The 12,611-nt window shown below is 60.4% G+C and overlaps 4 protein-coding genes across 4 annotated transcripts; 2 read left to right on the top strand and 2 right to left on the bottom strand.

The window, feature by feature from the left end:
- Nucleotides 1-986: 986 nt before the first annotated feature.
- Nucleotides 987-4,496, bottom strand: OT_ostta02g04090 (Helicase, C-terminal; the record flags this gene model as incomplete). The annotated part of the gene is made up of 1 exon (XM_003075205.2): nt 987-4,496. One exon carries the CDS (start codon nt 4,494-4,496, stop codon nt 987-989), a length of 3,510 nt encoding a protein of 1,169 aa, XP_003075253.2.
- Nucleotides 4,497-4,600: 104 nt separating this feature from the next.
- Nucleotides 4,601-7,196, bottom strand: OT_ostta02g04080 (Armadillo-type fold; the record flags this gene model as incomplete). The annotated part of the gene is made up of 2 exons (XM_022985142.1): nt 4,601-6,581; nt 6,613-7,196. 2 exons carry the CDS (start codon nt 7,194-7,196, stop codon nt 4,601-4,603), a joined length of 2,565 nt encoding a protein of 854 aa, XP_022840823.1.
- A 511-nt stretch (nt 7,197-7,707) lies between these two features.
- On the top strand, nt 7,708-9,687 carry OT_ostta02g04070 (ABC transporter, conserved site; the record flags this gene model as incomplete). Its single annotated transcript, XM_003075203.2, has 1 exon — nt 7,708-9,687. One exon carries the CDS (start codon nt 7,708-7,710, stop codon nt 9,685-9,687), a length of 1,980 nt encoding a protein of 659 aa, XP_003075251.2.
- A 755-nt stretch (nt 9,688-10,442) lies between these two features.
- Nucleotides 10,443-12,401, top strand: OT_ostta02g04060 (WD40/YVTN repeat-like-containing domain; the record flags this gene model as incomplete). The annotated part of the gene is made up of 1 exon (XM_003075202.2): nt 10,443-12,401. The coding sequence occupies one exon, from the start codon at nt 10,443-10,445 to the stop codon at nt 12,399-12,401; it is 1,959 nt and encodes a 652-aa protein (XP_003075250.2).
- Between the last annotated feature and the right edge of the window lie 210 nt (nt 12,402-12,611).

The raw sequence follows: 12,611 nt of genomic DNA, 5'->3' as shown, positions 1-12,611 counted from the left end.
CGCGCGCGCGCCGGGTTTAGGTCGGCGTCGGGGGCGCGCGCGTTGGACGGGCGCGACTGGGGCGCGCGCGGGGGGGCGACGCGCGCGCGGGGGGGCGGCGGGGGCGCGCGCGGGGGGTGGGGGTCTCGACGCGCCCGTAAGCGCGATGAGTGCGTGCTGTGAATTTCGGGGTATATGAACCGCGGTGTGTGGGTATGGTGCGCATACTTACCTGTCCGGGACGCCTGCCTGATCACGAAGGGGCAGCGTCGGGCGAGGTCGTCGCGCCTTGCACTTCGCGCGTACGTAATCGCTTCGTTCGTCGCCTAACGGGGCGAACGACGGAACAATTTATTCCAGGGTGAGACCGGCGTGCGCGCCACTCGCCATTGCTCGGGGCGTTGGCGCGCCACGAGGTTGTGTGTGTGTGCGTCGCTCGGTCGCGCGTCTCGGCGTCGGCGTCGACGACGGCGTCGACGCGGTCGAGTTCGCGCTCGCGGTCGAGCTCGCGCTCGTCGCGGTCGCGCGGTCGACGCGCGTGGGCGGTCGAGGCGGGGTCGATGGCGTGCGGGAGAAGAAACACAAACACGTGTGGCGCCAACGACACGGACGAAACGTGTGTGTGTAGGGGTTTTTGTTGTGAACAACACGTTCGAGAAAAATTAGATGAACGTCCCTTTGAGTGAGGTGAACGCAGAGCTATATGCGGTAAAAGGCAGCGTATAGGCTTCGCGTACGTCCGCCTCGGGACAGTTAATATACGTGATGACGTGTTGGGGAATATATGCGATTTGAAGAGGGATATGAAAATAATGGGACTTACGGGTGGGAATTTGGGTGCACGCGACGCGCGCGTTCGGTCGACGGCGTCGATGACGCGCGCGTAGACGCGCGTCGCGATCGAGGGTGGATGAGTGAACGTTGACGCGTCGGTTCGCGCGCGTCGATTCGTGCGATCGAGTGATTGGTGGTGACTCTAATTGCGTTCGGGTCATCACATTCACGTTTTAGCGTCGCGGTTGCGGTATGTTGGAGACGCCTCGGCCTCTATCGCCGCCGCGTCCGCCGCCGCGTCCGTCGAAACGGCCGTCTCCGCGTCCGCGTCCACCGCGTCCGCCACCGCGTCCACCGCGTCCACCGCCGTAGTCGCCACCGCCGACGTTTCGCGCGAAGGACACGCCGCCGCCGCCGTGCCGGTTCAGGAGTTCATCCGCGGCGTCCGCGAGCACTCGAGAAACGCATCGTACCGATTCGTGGATGTCCTTCGGGAGCATCTCTTGCGGATGCTCAACCTTCATCGCGAACGCATTTTGCAAGCGTAAACGGAGGACGGTGATCTGGGCCACCGCGCGTAACGGCACGCGAAATCTCAACCAGTCGTCGACGACGAGGAGCGCCGAAGGCGGTCCGGGTCTCGGAATCTCCTCCCCGGTCTCCGGATCGACGTGCGGGACGTCCGGTCGCACGGTAAGTTTGGCGCAAACAAACACGATTGCAGCTGCGGCGACGAGAGTGCACTCTCGAACCTGCACCGCGTGCGAGCCTCGAATGAGCTCGTCAAAGCAGCAGAGCGTGGCGATCTTTTCGCCGCTCTCTCGTCTCGATGAGATCTCCGCGACGTCGACCTTTCCGTTGACACTATGCGCGTGCACGCGAACGCGCTCACCTCGCAGTGTCGCTAACGTTGGCGCCTTGCACTGCGGTAAAAATCTCCCCACGAGTGGGTACATGCCGACAGCGAGCACCGCTCGAACGAGTGCCCCTGACTGCGAGTTCACGCTCGCGCTCCGCAGGTCGGAGATGATGCCGCGCTGAATCAACGCTTGAACGAGCTGCTGTCTCATACCCTTGATCATGTGTAGCGTCGAAGGCGAAAGCGAGTTGGCGTTCAGGAACATTCTCTCTCCTGAACGACCGCCGTCTCGCAACACGCGTTCCCATGCCTCATACGCCTTGGTCACAGCGAGCTGGTCGCTTCCGCCGCCGGCTTGATCGGAGAACGCCGCGCGCGCGATGTCACCCGTTCGCCTTCCATCGGTAGAGATTATGAACGGGGGGCGGTACGCCGCCGCGCAAGCCACGGTGAGAATCGGATCTAGGACTCCAAAGAGCGCGGCGTACAAAATCATCTTGCCGACGCGCGGATGTAATGGAAGCTCGCCGAGGTGACGACCGAGTCGGGTCAATCGCTCGTCGTTTGTGAGCGCTCCAATGTCCTTGAGCAATTGCACCGCGTTTTCCGTCGCCTGAGGCACCGGAGGTTCGATTGCGCGAGCGAGAAAACCGGCAGTGCTTCCGGGACCGTCTTCGACGACACCGGCACCGCTCTCTGCCAACACGCGCACTTGCAAACAGAGTTCCTCGAGCGGCGAACGCTGCATCTCGGGGAGCTGATACTCCGCGAACGAGCTGTAACGTGAGGACGAATAGACCCTGAAGCACTCACCCGGGCGAACGCGACCAGCTCGACCGCGCCTCTGCTTCGCGCTCGCCTGAGAAATCCATGCCGCTTGCAGCGTCGAAACAGCCGAGTAGGCATCGTAGCTCTTCTCCTTGAGTCGACCACTATCGATCACGAACACGACGTCATCGATTGTCACTGCCGTCTCGGCGATATTCGTTGAAAGAACGATCTTTCGCATGCCCTTGGCTGGGCGCTGAAACACCTTTCGCTGTTCCGCCGGAGCGACCATCGAGTGCAAGGGCAGGATGCTTGCTGCACGGCACACGTTGTAATCAGCGCTCAGGGAGTCGCGGAGCTTGGATATTTCGTCCCATCCTGGAAGAAATACTAAAATGGCACCCTCCGACTTCTCATCCACGGTGCGCTCGCGCACGATCCACACGATGAGATTATGTATCAAATCAATGTCCACCTCGTCCGGGTCGATGGAGAGTTGATAATTGCTGAGGAGGAGCGCTGATTGCTCATGACTCCCGGCGTGATCATCCTCATCGTCTACGCTTCTGAGCGCCTCCGCGAGCTCGATGTGGCCAAATCTCTCGGCCCAATCGGCAGCGTTGCTCCCATCCGAGCTTCGCATCGCTGGCGACGCGCCGAGTCCGAGGAGCTGGGACACTTCCATCTGTCGCCCCTTACCCGCAGCCGCCATGAGCGCGGTCGCGCCGGTGGAATGACACACGTTGACGTACGATAGACCTTGTGGATCGCTTTCTCGCGCGCACTGCATCAACCAATCGAACGATTCGTCGGTATCCTCTAAGAAGGCGCGCATGATGGCCTCGCGCATGACATCCACGCCGGAGCCCGACGTCGGCGCGTTCACAATGGGTCCATCGCTCTTCTTCGCCCCAACCGCGGTGTGATGAGTCCCACCCCAACCAACCATTGGCAAGATATCTTCCAAGTGATACTCCGTCACGGGATGAATGAAACCGGGAACGGAGATCACAGGACATCCCCCAAAGTAATTGCTAAACAAATCCTCCCGCATAGTCGCAGACATGAGCACGAGCTTCAGATGCGGGTGCTTCGGCAATACTTGCCTCAGGATGATGGTCAAGAAATCGGCAAAAAGATCGCGCTCGTGTAATTCATCGATGATGATGTGCGTCAGCGCCTCACACGTCTTATCCGAAGTCTCGCTTGTGAGTTTCCTCAGCAAGACGCCCGACGTGCAAAACAACAACGAACAGTCCGCCGCGACTCGACTCTCCAAACGAATCTGATAACCCACCGTGCTTTGCCCTATACTCTCCCCGCGTTCGTTCGCGATTCTCTCTGACACTGTCATGGCGCTGATTCTCCTCGGCTGCGTGCACACGATGGCCGCGCCGCTTCCGCTCGCCCACGCGTCGTCCAACAAGTACTGCGGAACCTGCGTCGTCTTCCCGCACCCCGTGGACCCCGCGACGAGGGTGACTTGATGATTCCTCACTGCATTCAATATATCATCCCGAAACTTCGCCACCGGCAGCGCCGCGCGCTTCTTTTGCAACTCCCCCAACGCCGCGTCGCTCCGTATTCTCCCCGCCAACGCATCCGCCCTCCGCGTCGCCTCACCCGCATCGATCGCTCTCCCCCGCATCTCCACCCCACCCTTGTACGACCGCTTCTTCGTCTTCACACGCGCTTCACGCTCGCCATCGCCGTCGAAATCACCGACGGAACCCGCGACGCTCCGCCGGATCTCCGCTTCGCTCTGCGGCGCCTTTTCAAAGTATTCCTCCATCGCCGCCGCCGCGCGCGCGCCGAGCCCGAGATCGAACAGATCCTCCGCGTCATCGGGCCTAAACGCTTCGGCCTTCGTCACGCGCACGCGTCGGTCGTCGCCCTTGCCGTGGGACTTTGATTTCAACCCGAGCTTCTTGCACTCCGCGTGCACGACGGCTCTGAAGTGATTGTCCACGTTCGGTGGGAACTCCAATTCGCTCGCGTTCGGATCGGCTCTGAAATCCTCCAGGGCTTTGGCGATGTCTATGCGCGCGAGTTCGGTGACGGGGCGGACCTTGGGGGCGGAACCGCGTCCGCCTGACCCGCGTCCGCCGCGCGGCATGGCGAGCGAGAGGCGAGAAGTGAGGTGTGATGAATGTCGTTCGATTCGTTTCGTTGATCGTATTTTCAATCGTGAAGTGCTAAGCGATCGCGATCGTGTTTTCGTCATCGCTGGAGCGCCTGCGTGATGGCGCTCATGGCCCACTGCGCGGTTTCCCTGAGCTTGTCGTCTTGGTCGGACGCGCACCGGCGGAGGAAATCCTTGTAGAAGGGACGCTGCGCGAACACCGGGCCGACGCCCGAGATTGTGGCGGCGATGTCGCCCAAGACACCGACCATAGAGCGAGTGACGATTTCGTCGCGGTTGGCGTCCATGGATACGCTCTCGATGAACTGAAGGACGAAGGGGACGTGCTCTTGCACCGCGGCAAGCTTCGACGTGTCCGCCTTGAAACCTTGAAGAATACCCGCGTACGCCTCGAAGATACCGTTTCGAAGGTCGTTATTGTAATCGATCATGTCCTCATCGTCGGGATTGGTGGACATGGATAGCTGCGTCGCGCCGTGCAACATACTGACGACGTGCGGGAGATATCTCTCAAAGCTCGGACCCGTGGCCAAGGCGAGGTCGCCGAAGCACGAAAGAATCGGTGGCTTCACGCTTCGGTGCAGTTTCTCGCTGCCCAAGTTATGAAGAAGCAAGGAGACGATGCCCTCGCAGTACGGCTCGATCTTCGCGTCCAGGGCTCTGCAAATGTCGCCGACGACGCCCACTGTGACGGCGCACACCTGGTGCTCCTCGTGATTTTCTAAACCGCGCTTGATGGTCGGCACAAAGGCGGTCATGTACTTGTCGAAGTGCTCCCCGACGGCGTAGGCTAAAGCACCGACGGCGAGAATAGCTTCCTCGTGCACCGTAGATGAACGGCAGTTGAACACGGCGAGGAAAGCCTGCATCAAGTTGTCCGCGTGTGGCAGGAGCGTCTGCGCCTTTATCTCATCTGTGGATGAGCTCAATACTTGAATGAGCACCTGGAGCGTACCGCAGAGCAGCGCTTGCTGATCCGCCTGCTTCTCTTGCATATCCGCGCTCTGCGGTTGATCTGTGAACGTCGCGCCAAGCTTTTGAAGGACGTGGGGAATGAGTTGACCGACTGTCGGGTGGTTTTCAATCGTCGACGAACGAAGAATTTCATTCATCGCCTCGTAGCACTCCATCTTTAGCATGACCTCGGCATCTGCGCGCTCGCTCGCTATCAAAAGCTGCTGAATGATACCTTGGAAATACGGCACGAGCGCCTGTCGACCGGCGTCGTCCTGGGAGATCGCCGAGACGAGGTTTTGAATACTCCAGCACACCTTGCCAGCGACGTGCGGCACGTCCTTGAGCGACTCCATCATCGCCTGCAAGACTTGCGAGAACGTTTGCGAGTTCACCATCGGGTGCTCGTTCGAGTGCACGAATTCGAAAACGCGTCCAATCGTCCAAGCCGTCGTATCCCTGACATGCGTACTGCTGTCTCGGAGCGCTTGCACGAGGAACGGGAGCGCCTCGGAGGCGAGCGGCGCAAGACGCGCCGGATCCGGACCCTCCATGATGGCTCCAAATGCGAACGTCGACGCCTCACGGTTGCGCCACTCCGAGGACGAGATGTTAGCCTGGATGTAACCCATGACGTGATCCACCACCGGGTCGCGCACGAGTTGGGCGATGAGACTGAGGCACGAGCCGCCCGCCATGGCCATGTTCCACGCATTTTCATCCTCGTCCTGGTCCTCCTCCTGCTTCGTAAGTTGCTCGAGGAGCATGGGAACCAAAGCCCCAACCGCCTTTTCGATGAAGCTGAACATCTGCACATCCGTCTCGCCGCACTCGATCGCATCCAGGCGACCGATCTCCTCCTCACAAATAGTGCTCCAGAACTCGATGGCTTGCAACCCCACCTCCTCCGTGTCCTCCTTCGCCGCCTTCACCGTCAAGCCGTACACCGCTTCGATGTAGTTGGCCATGTAATCGTAATAATTCTCCGCAATTCCGACCAGGACTTCGAACGCGGCGACGCGCACGCGAACTTCGGCGCAAGTCGTGGCCTCGCACACGCACTGCATGATGAAATCTCGCTCTTGGTCTCGCTCAAAATTTTCACTCGCAAACACCAAGGCGTTGTTCAGCGCGCGTCGCCGCCAGCCGCACGTTCACGTCCGGTTCACTCGATCCCATCGAACTCACCACCGCGGTCAGCACCCCGTTCACGTCGTCTTGACTGAAACAATCCGAATCCACCTCCTCGCACACGTACCCCAGCGTCTCTAGGCTCGCCTGCTTCGCCACGCCGCCGCTCGCCACCCCACGTTGTAACGACGCCACGAGTTCGGGCCACGCGCGCGCCGGCACCTCCGCTCCCGCGATCTTCGCGACGACCTGCGCCGCGACGCTCCGGATCTCCTTCGTTTCATCGCTCAAACACCGCCACGCTCGCTCCTTGATCCGCTCCCGTCGATCGCGGTCCAATCCCAACCACACCGCCCGTCGTCTCGACAGTTCGTGATCATCCTTGGACGTGAACAGGTTCTTCAACTCGATCCCAGCCACTCTTCGCGACAGCGCCGTGGCGTCGGCGGCGACCAGCTCCTCGCTCAGCGCCTCGGCGTATCCGCCGACGTCCCGCGTCTTCGCGCTCGCGAGCTGCGATTCCGCGTTCGTTCGCACCGCGTGATCGCCGCTCTGCGTCGATTCGAGGAGCGGGGTGATGGACGTCATCGCGCGCGGCGCTCGAGCGCGTGCGCGGCGGTCTCGCGTCCCGCGCGCGCGCGCGACGGCGACCGCGGTCGACGGTCGCGGCGGGGCGTCTCAACCCTTAAAACCTGAAACACACACAGAACTTTACGTCGTGCGCGCACGGCGTCGGTGTCGTACTGACGCCGTGTGCGTCCATTGTGGACATCACGACCGTTCGCCCGCGAGTGCGCGACGCCGCGCATGACGGCGCCGACGACGACGCGCGCGCGCGCGATCGCGGGCGCGACCGAGGCGACCGTCCTCGGCGTCGCGGCCACGGTGCGCGCGCGAGAGAGAGAGCGATGGCGCGCGCGCGCGGAGGCGAGCGCGCGCGATGGATGATGACACCGATGACTGAGATTTCGCGGACGACGACGACACGCAGGTCGCGCGCGCGTACACCGAGGAGCGGTCGCTGTGCGTGGCGTTCGCGTGCGCCGTGAGCGGCGTCGCGGCGTACGCTGGACGGCAGGCGGCGCGGGAAGAGGTGAAGATGTATTTTCGGCTGGTGCGCGAGGCGACGCGCGCGCCGAGACGGGACGGCGCGGTTCGCGGCGAGCGCGGTGAATCGGAGGCGACGGTGGGGACGTCGAGGAGCGTTCGCGAGACGTCGAGCGCGAAGGGTGGGGCGGTGGTGAGGCGTGGGCGCGGCGCGGCGGCGGTCGACGCGACGTTCGCTCGGCGCCTGCGGTTTCTGTTGGGAATCGTCGTTCCGTCGTGGCGGAGCGAGGAGGCGTTCTTATTGGTCACGCAGTCGTTCGCGTTGGTGTCGAGATCGTTCATCTCGCTGAGGATTGCGGAGAAGGGTGGCGACGGGATGCGGTGCGTCATGGAGCGGGACTGGCGCGGGGCGCAGGTTGTTCTGGCGGACTTTTTTGTCTCCGGCGTCGCCGCAGCGGTGGTGAACTCGGCGTTGAAGTACCTGACGAATAGCATCACGACTTGTTTTCGCGAACGGTTGACGCTGTACGTGCACGATGCGTATCTCTCGCATCGCGCGTACTACAAGGCAGCGGTGCTTCGACACGGTGATTTGGACAACGCGGATCAACGCGTGGCTGAGGATTTACATCAGTTTTGCTCCACCATGAGCGACTTGTATGCGCGCACGTTCAAGCCGTTGCTGGACGTCATCTTGAGCACGAAGCGCATGTCTGAGACGATGGGATACTCGGGATTGTTCATTCTGTACACATACTTTGGTCTCTCGGGCGCGATGGTGCGCGCGTTTTCGCCACCTTTCGGCGAGTACATCGCGCAGACGCAAAAACGCGAGGGTGAATTCAGGCGAGATCACGCGCGACTGATTCAGCACGCCGAGGAAGTGGCTTTCCTGGACGGAAGCGCGCGCGAGAAACAAATTTTGAACAATTCTCTTCACGAGTTGACGACGTGGAGTCACTTTTACTACTACGCGCAATTCAAGCAGGGAATCGTAGACCAGTACGCGCTTAAGTATTTCGCGTCCATGATTGGCTGGCCTGTGCTCGCGGTGCCCTTCTTTTACTCCAACCTCACTCCGAGCGAGATCGCCGCGAGGTACAAAGAAAACGACACACTGATCAAGAGTGCGAGCGGTTCGATTGGCGATTTGATGCTGGTGTACAAGAAGCTACAAAGACTCGCTGGTTTCACCGCGCGCGTCACCGAGCTCATCGAGAGCGTGGAGTCGCTTTCTACCGAGCCGAGCACCGTGCACGTCACGGGTGATGACGATGGTATGCACTTCGATCGTGTCACGGTGCACGCGCCAGATGGAAGACTCTTGGTGAAGGATTTGACGCTGCACATCAAACCGGGAGAGAGCGTCTTCATCACCGGCGCCAACGGCGCGGGGAAAACATCGATATTCCGTGTCCTCGCGGGCCTTTGGCAGGCATCGTCAGGGAACATCACGCGTCCAGTGCAAGGTTTGGCGACAACAGTGGACGGCGAGGCTGCAATTTTCTACGTCCCGCAGCGCCCATATTTGGTTTCTGGGACGCTTCGAGACCAAATTATGTACCCACTCCCGGGCAATGCCGCATGCGACGACGACGTGTTCGAGTGCTTACAACTCGCAAACCTAGTCAAGCTAGTGGACGCGAGTCCAGATGGTCTGAGCAGATCGGAACACGACTGGGCCAATGTCTTGAGTGGAGGAGAAAAGCAGCGCATCGGCTTGGCAAGACTATATTTCCACCGTCCTACGTTCGCTATCCTCGACGAGGCGACGAGTGCGATCAACCCGGATGAGGAGGGCCTGCTATACGCGCACATCGAAACCTTGGGGATCACCGCGTTCAGCATCGCGCATCGACTTGAGCTCAAGCGCTTCCATGCGCTCCACCTTCATCTAGCCGCTGACGGTACGGGAAAGTGGTCACTCAAAGACCTTCGCCGAATCTCCTTCATGGGTAACCTGGAGTCCATAAAATCGCTTCGTCGCTCGATCGATGCGGGTGCACTGAATGAGTCCACGATGTCGAACTAGTGACGACTTTGAAGCGGAGGCGCACCCGTCGTATTTTCTAGCGTAGTCGGACGCGTCTCATGCCCGGATTCGCGCAAGCTTTTCGCCTCACGCGTTAGTCTCCGCGGCATTTCGCTTCGGCCTTGGCCGTCTCGTTCCCGTCCTGAGGTATCATTTGAGCAAACCGGCGGGTGTTACGTGACGTCACGCACGCCTGAGTCATGACTCGTCTCGCTCCACATGAACGACCGACCGCGACCGTGCGAGGACGAACCACCGCCGATGCGCGAGGACGAACCACCGCCGATGCGCGAGGACGACCGATCGCGCGCGCGCGGCCCGCGCGGCGCCGACGATGCGATCGAGCTCACCGCTTTCGTCGCGTCATGTGACGTCCGATCGTCGGTCGACGTCCATCGCGAGGCTGGCGAGGTGGCGATGGAGGAATATCGATCGGTGGGAACGCGAACCGACACCACAGTCTGCACTTGACGCGAGACATACGAGACACGGACGACGACGATGACGTCGACGACGACGACGAGGATGGGCGATGACCTCGATGAGATCTCTTCGTCGCACCTCGCCCGTCGTCGCGCGCGCAGCGCGTCACCTCGCGCGCCGCACGAGGCGCAGCAGGGAATATTCTCACAGAGATGTGTGGAAAATATTCTTCTTTTCATGAAAATTGGCGGGAAGCGAGCGAGGGGGATGACGCGAAGGCGTGGTGCGCGCGTCAGACGACCACGCGGAGGACGCGACGGGATTCATCCAACATGGTTGCTCGCACGGAACGTTCACGAAGAGGGTCCCGCGCGACGGTGGCCATCGTTGCGGCGATGAGCTTTGCAGGCGCGCGCGCTGCGCCGACCAGCATTGGTAGCGAAGGTTTCACCGTGCCGCCGTTCAAATGCTTCGGCACGTCCGCAGTGCTTAAATACGATATGACTGTCGTGGCGAGTGATCTCTCTGGGATCACGTGGAATCCCGAGACTGAGACGCTCTTCGCCGTGAACAACGGTGACCGCATCATCTACGAGCTCACGTACCCGAACACGCTCGTGAAGTCGTACGACGTGGCGACAACCTCGGCTGATCTCGAAGGTATCTCTGCCATGGGCACTCGTAAGTTTGCGTTTACGACGGAAAATCCCGCCACGGTTTACACCGCGACGCTCAACGCGGACGGTACCGTGACGAACAACGTCACCATTAAAGCGGGCCTCCCGTCCGGTTCCGCGGCAGGCAACAACCTCGGTTTCGAGGGCGTCGTGTACATGCCGGGTGATAAGTTTTACACCGTTCAAGAAGCGAACCCGTCGAAGATTTGGTCGCACCCATTAACCGCAGGTGGGGATTACACCGCCTTGACTGGCGACTTGAAACTGGCGTTTCCGCAAATTGCGTCCGTCGGCGGTATGACACGCGGTGGCGACGCGACGGATGAACTATTCCTCGTCGTGAAGAACTACAACGCCACCGGTCGTGGTGGAGAAGTATACAATGGACAGAAGAGTATTTGGCGTTACAACATCACGTCGGGTACTTTCACCGAGCGCTTTGGCGGCGAAGTGTGCACCATGGGACAACCCGAAGGTCTTACGTTTTGGAAGAACGCGACGTCGGGAAAAATCATGATGCTCGTCGTCGGCGAAACCAACGAGGCGCGCGTGTACCAAGCGGATCCGACGTGCACCGACGCGCTCAACACGACGAGCGAACTCATGTCCACGTGCGCGAAGGTTAAAGTTTCAGAATCGAACTGCGAACGGACGAAGGCTGAAGGCGGATGTCCGTGGACGCGATGCGACAAGGACTTGACCACGCACACGAAAATCTGCACCGACGACACTCCAGGCGTCACCGACTGCACGGAAGCTGAGTGCATGCAAAAGTGTAACAGCAGTGCGTTCTCCGGTTCCAACGTTGGCCAAACGTGCACGCACTGGGCGTACGATGTAGCTGAAAAAGAGTGCTACATCTTTGCGGGCTGTACCAACGCCAAGTTCGATTTGGACTACACCACGTACACCATGCAAGACAAAACGTGCGAGCGAACCATCGAAGACTACCCGCTCGGCTGCGAGCAACGACGATGCGACAAGGATATCTCGACGCACAACAAAATCTGCACGGATGACACTCCAGGCACGACTGATTGTACCCTCGCCGAATGCAAAGCCAAGTGCCAACAGCACACGGACTTTACGTGTACGACGTATGCATATGACGTCGCTGAGAAAGAGTGCTACCTTTTCGAAACTTGTGAAAATGAGAAGCACGACGATGATTACAGCACGTACGTTCTCATCGATCCGACGTGCGGAAAGAACAAGACAGCCGGCGGTTGCAACCAACGTCGCTGCGATAAGGATCTCACCACTCACGAAAAGGTATGCGTGGACGACACTCCAGCGCAACAATGCTCCGAAGCGATGTGCGAATACAAGTGCGCCAACCACACGTTCACGAGCATCAACTCCGAGGCGTACTGCACCCACTGGGCGTACGACGTCGCCGATAAAGAGTGCTACGTCTTTTATGGTTGCACCGGTGAAAAGTACGACGACGACTACACGCTCTACACGCAGAGCTACGGCGAACGTCTCGCTCTCCGCGCGGCGGGCGCTCCGACCCCGCCGCCGCCGCCCGCGACCCCGCCCAAGTCCGCGGCCGGTCTCCATCGTCTCTTCGTGACCGCGTTCATCGCTCTCGCCGCCTTGCTGGTGGCGTAAAACTACTATCGGTCGGCAAACACTGACCCATGCCCAAGTACATAAAATAGCCCACGCATCGCGATATACGCGAGACGGCTTTCGTTCAGTTGTTCAGTGCAGTTTTTATTAGTGACCGCCGCGCGGTGGCGCTACGAGTCGTCCACGACGGGTTCAAAGCGCCGCGTCGCCGCCGCCGTCGCCGCGTTGACTCGCGGCGTTCTTTGTAAT

This window comes from Ostreococcus tauri, assembly GCF_000214015.3.
Source record: "Ostreococcus tauri WGS project CAID00000000 data, contig chromosome 02, whole genome shotgun sequence".
NCBI lineage: Eukaryota > Viridiplantae > Chlorophyta > Mamiellophyceae > Mamiellales > Bathycoccaceae > Ostreococcus > Ostreococcus tauri.
The sequence above is the reverse complement of the archived record's forward strand: the minus strand, read 5'-3'. Positions and strand labels throughout refer to the sequence as shown.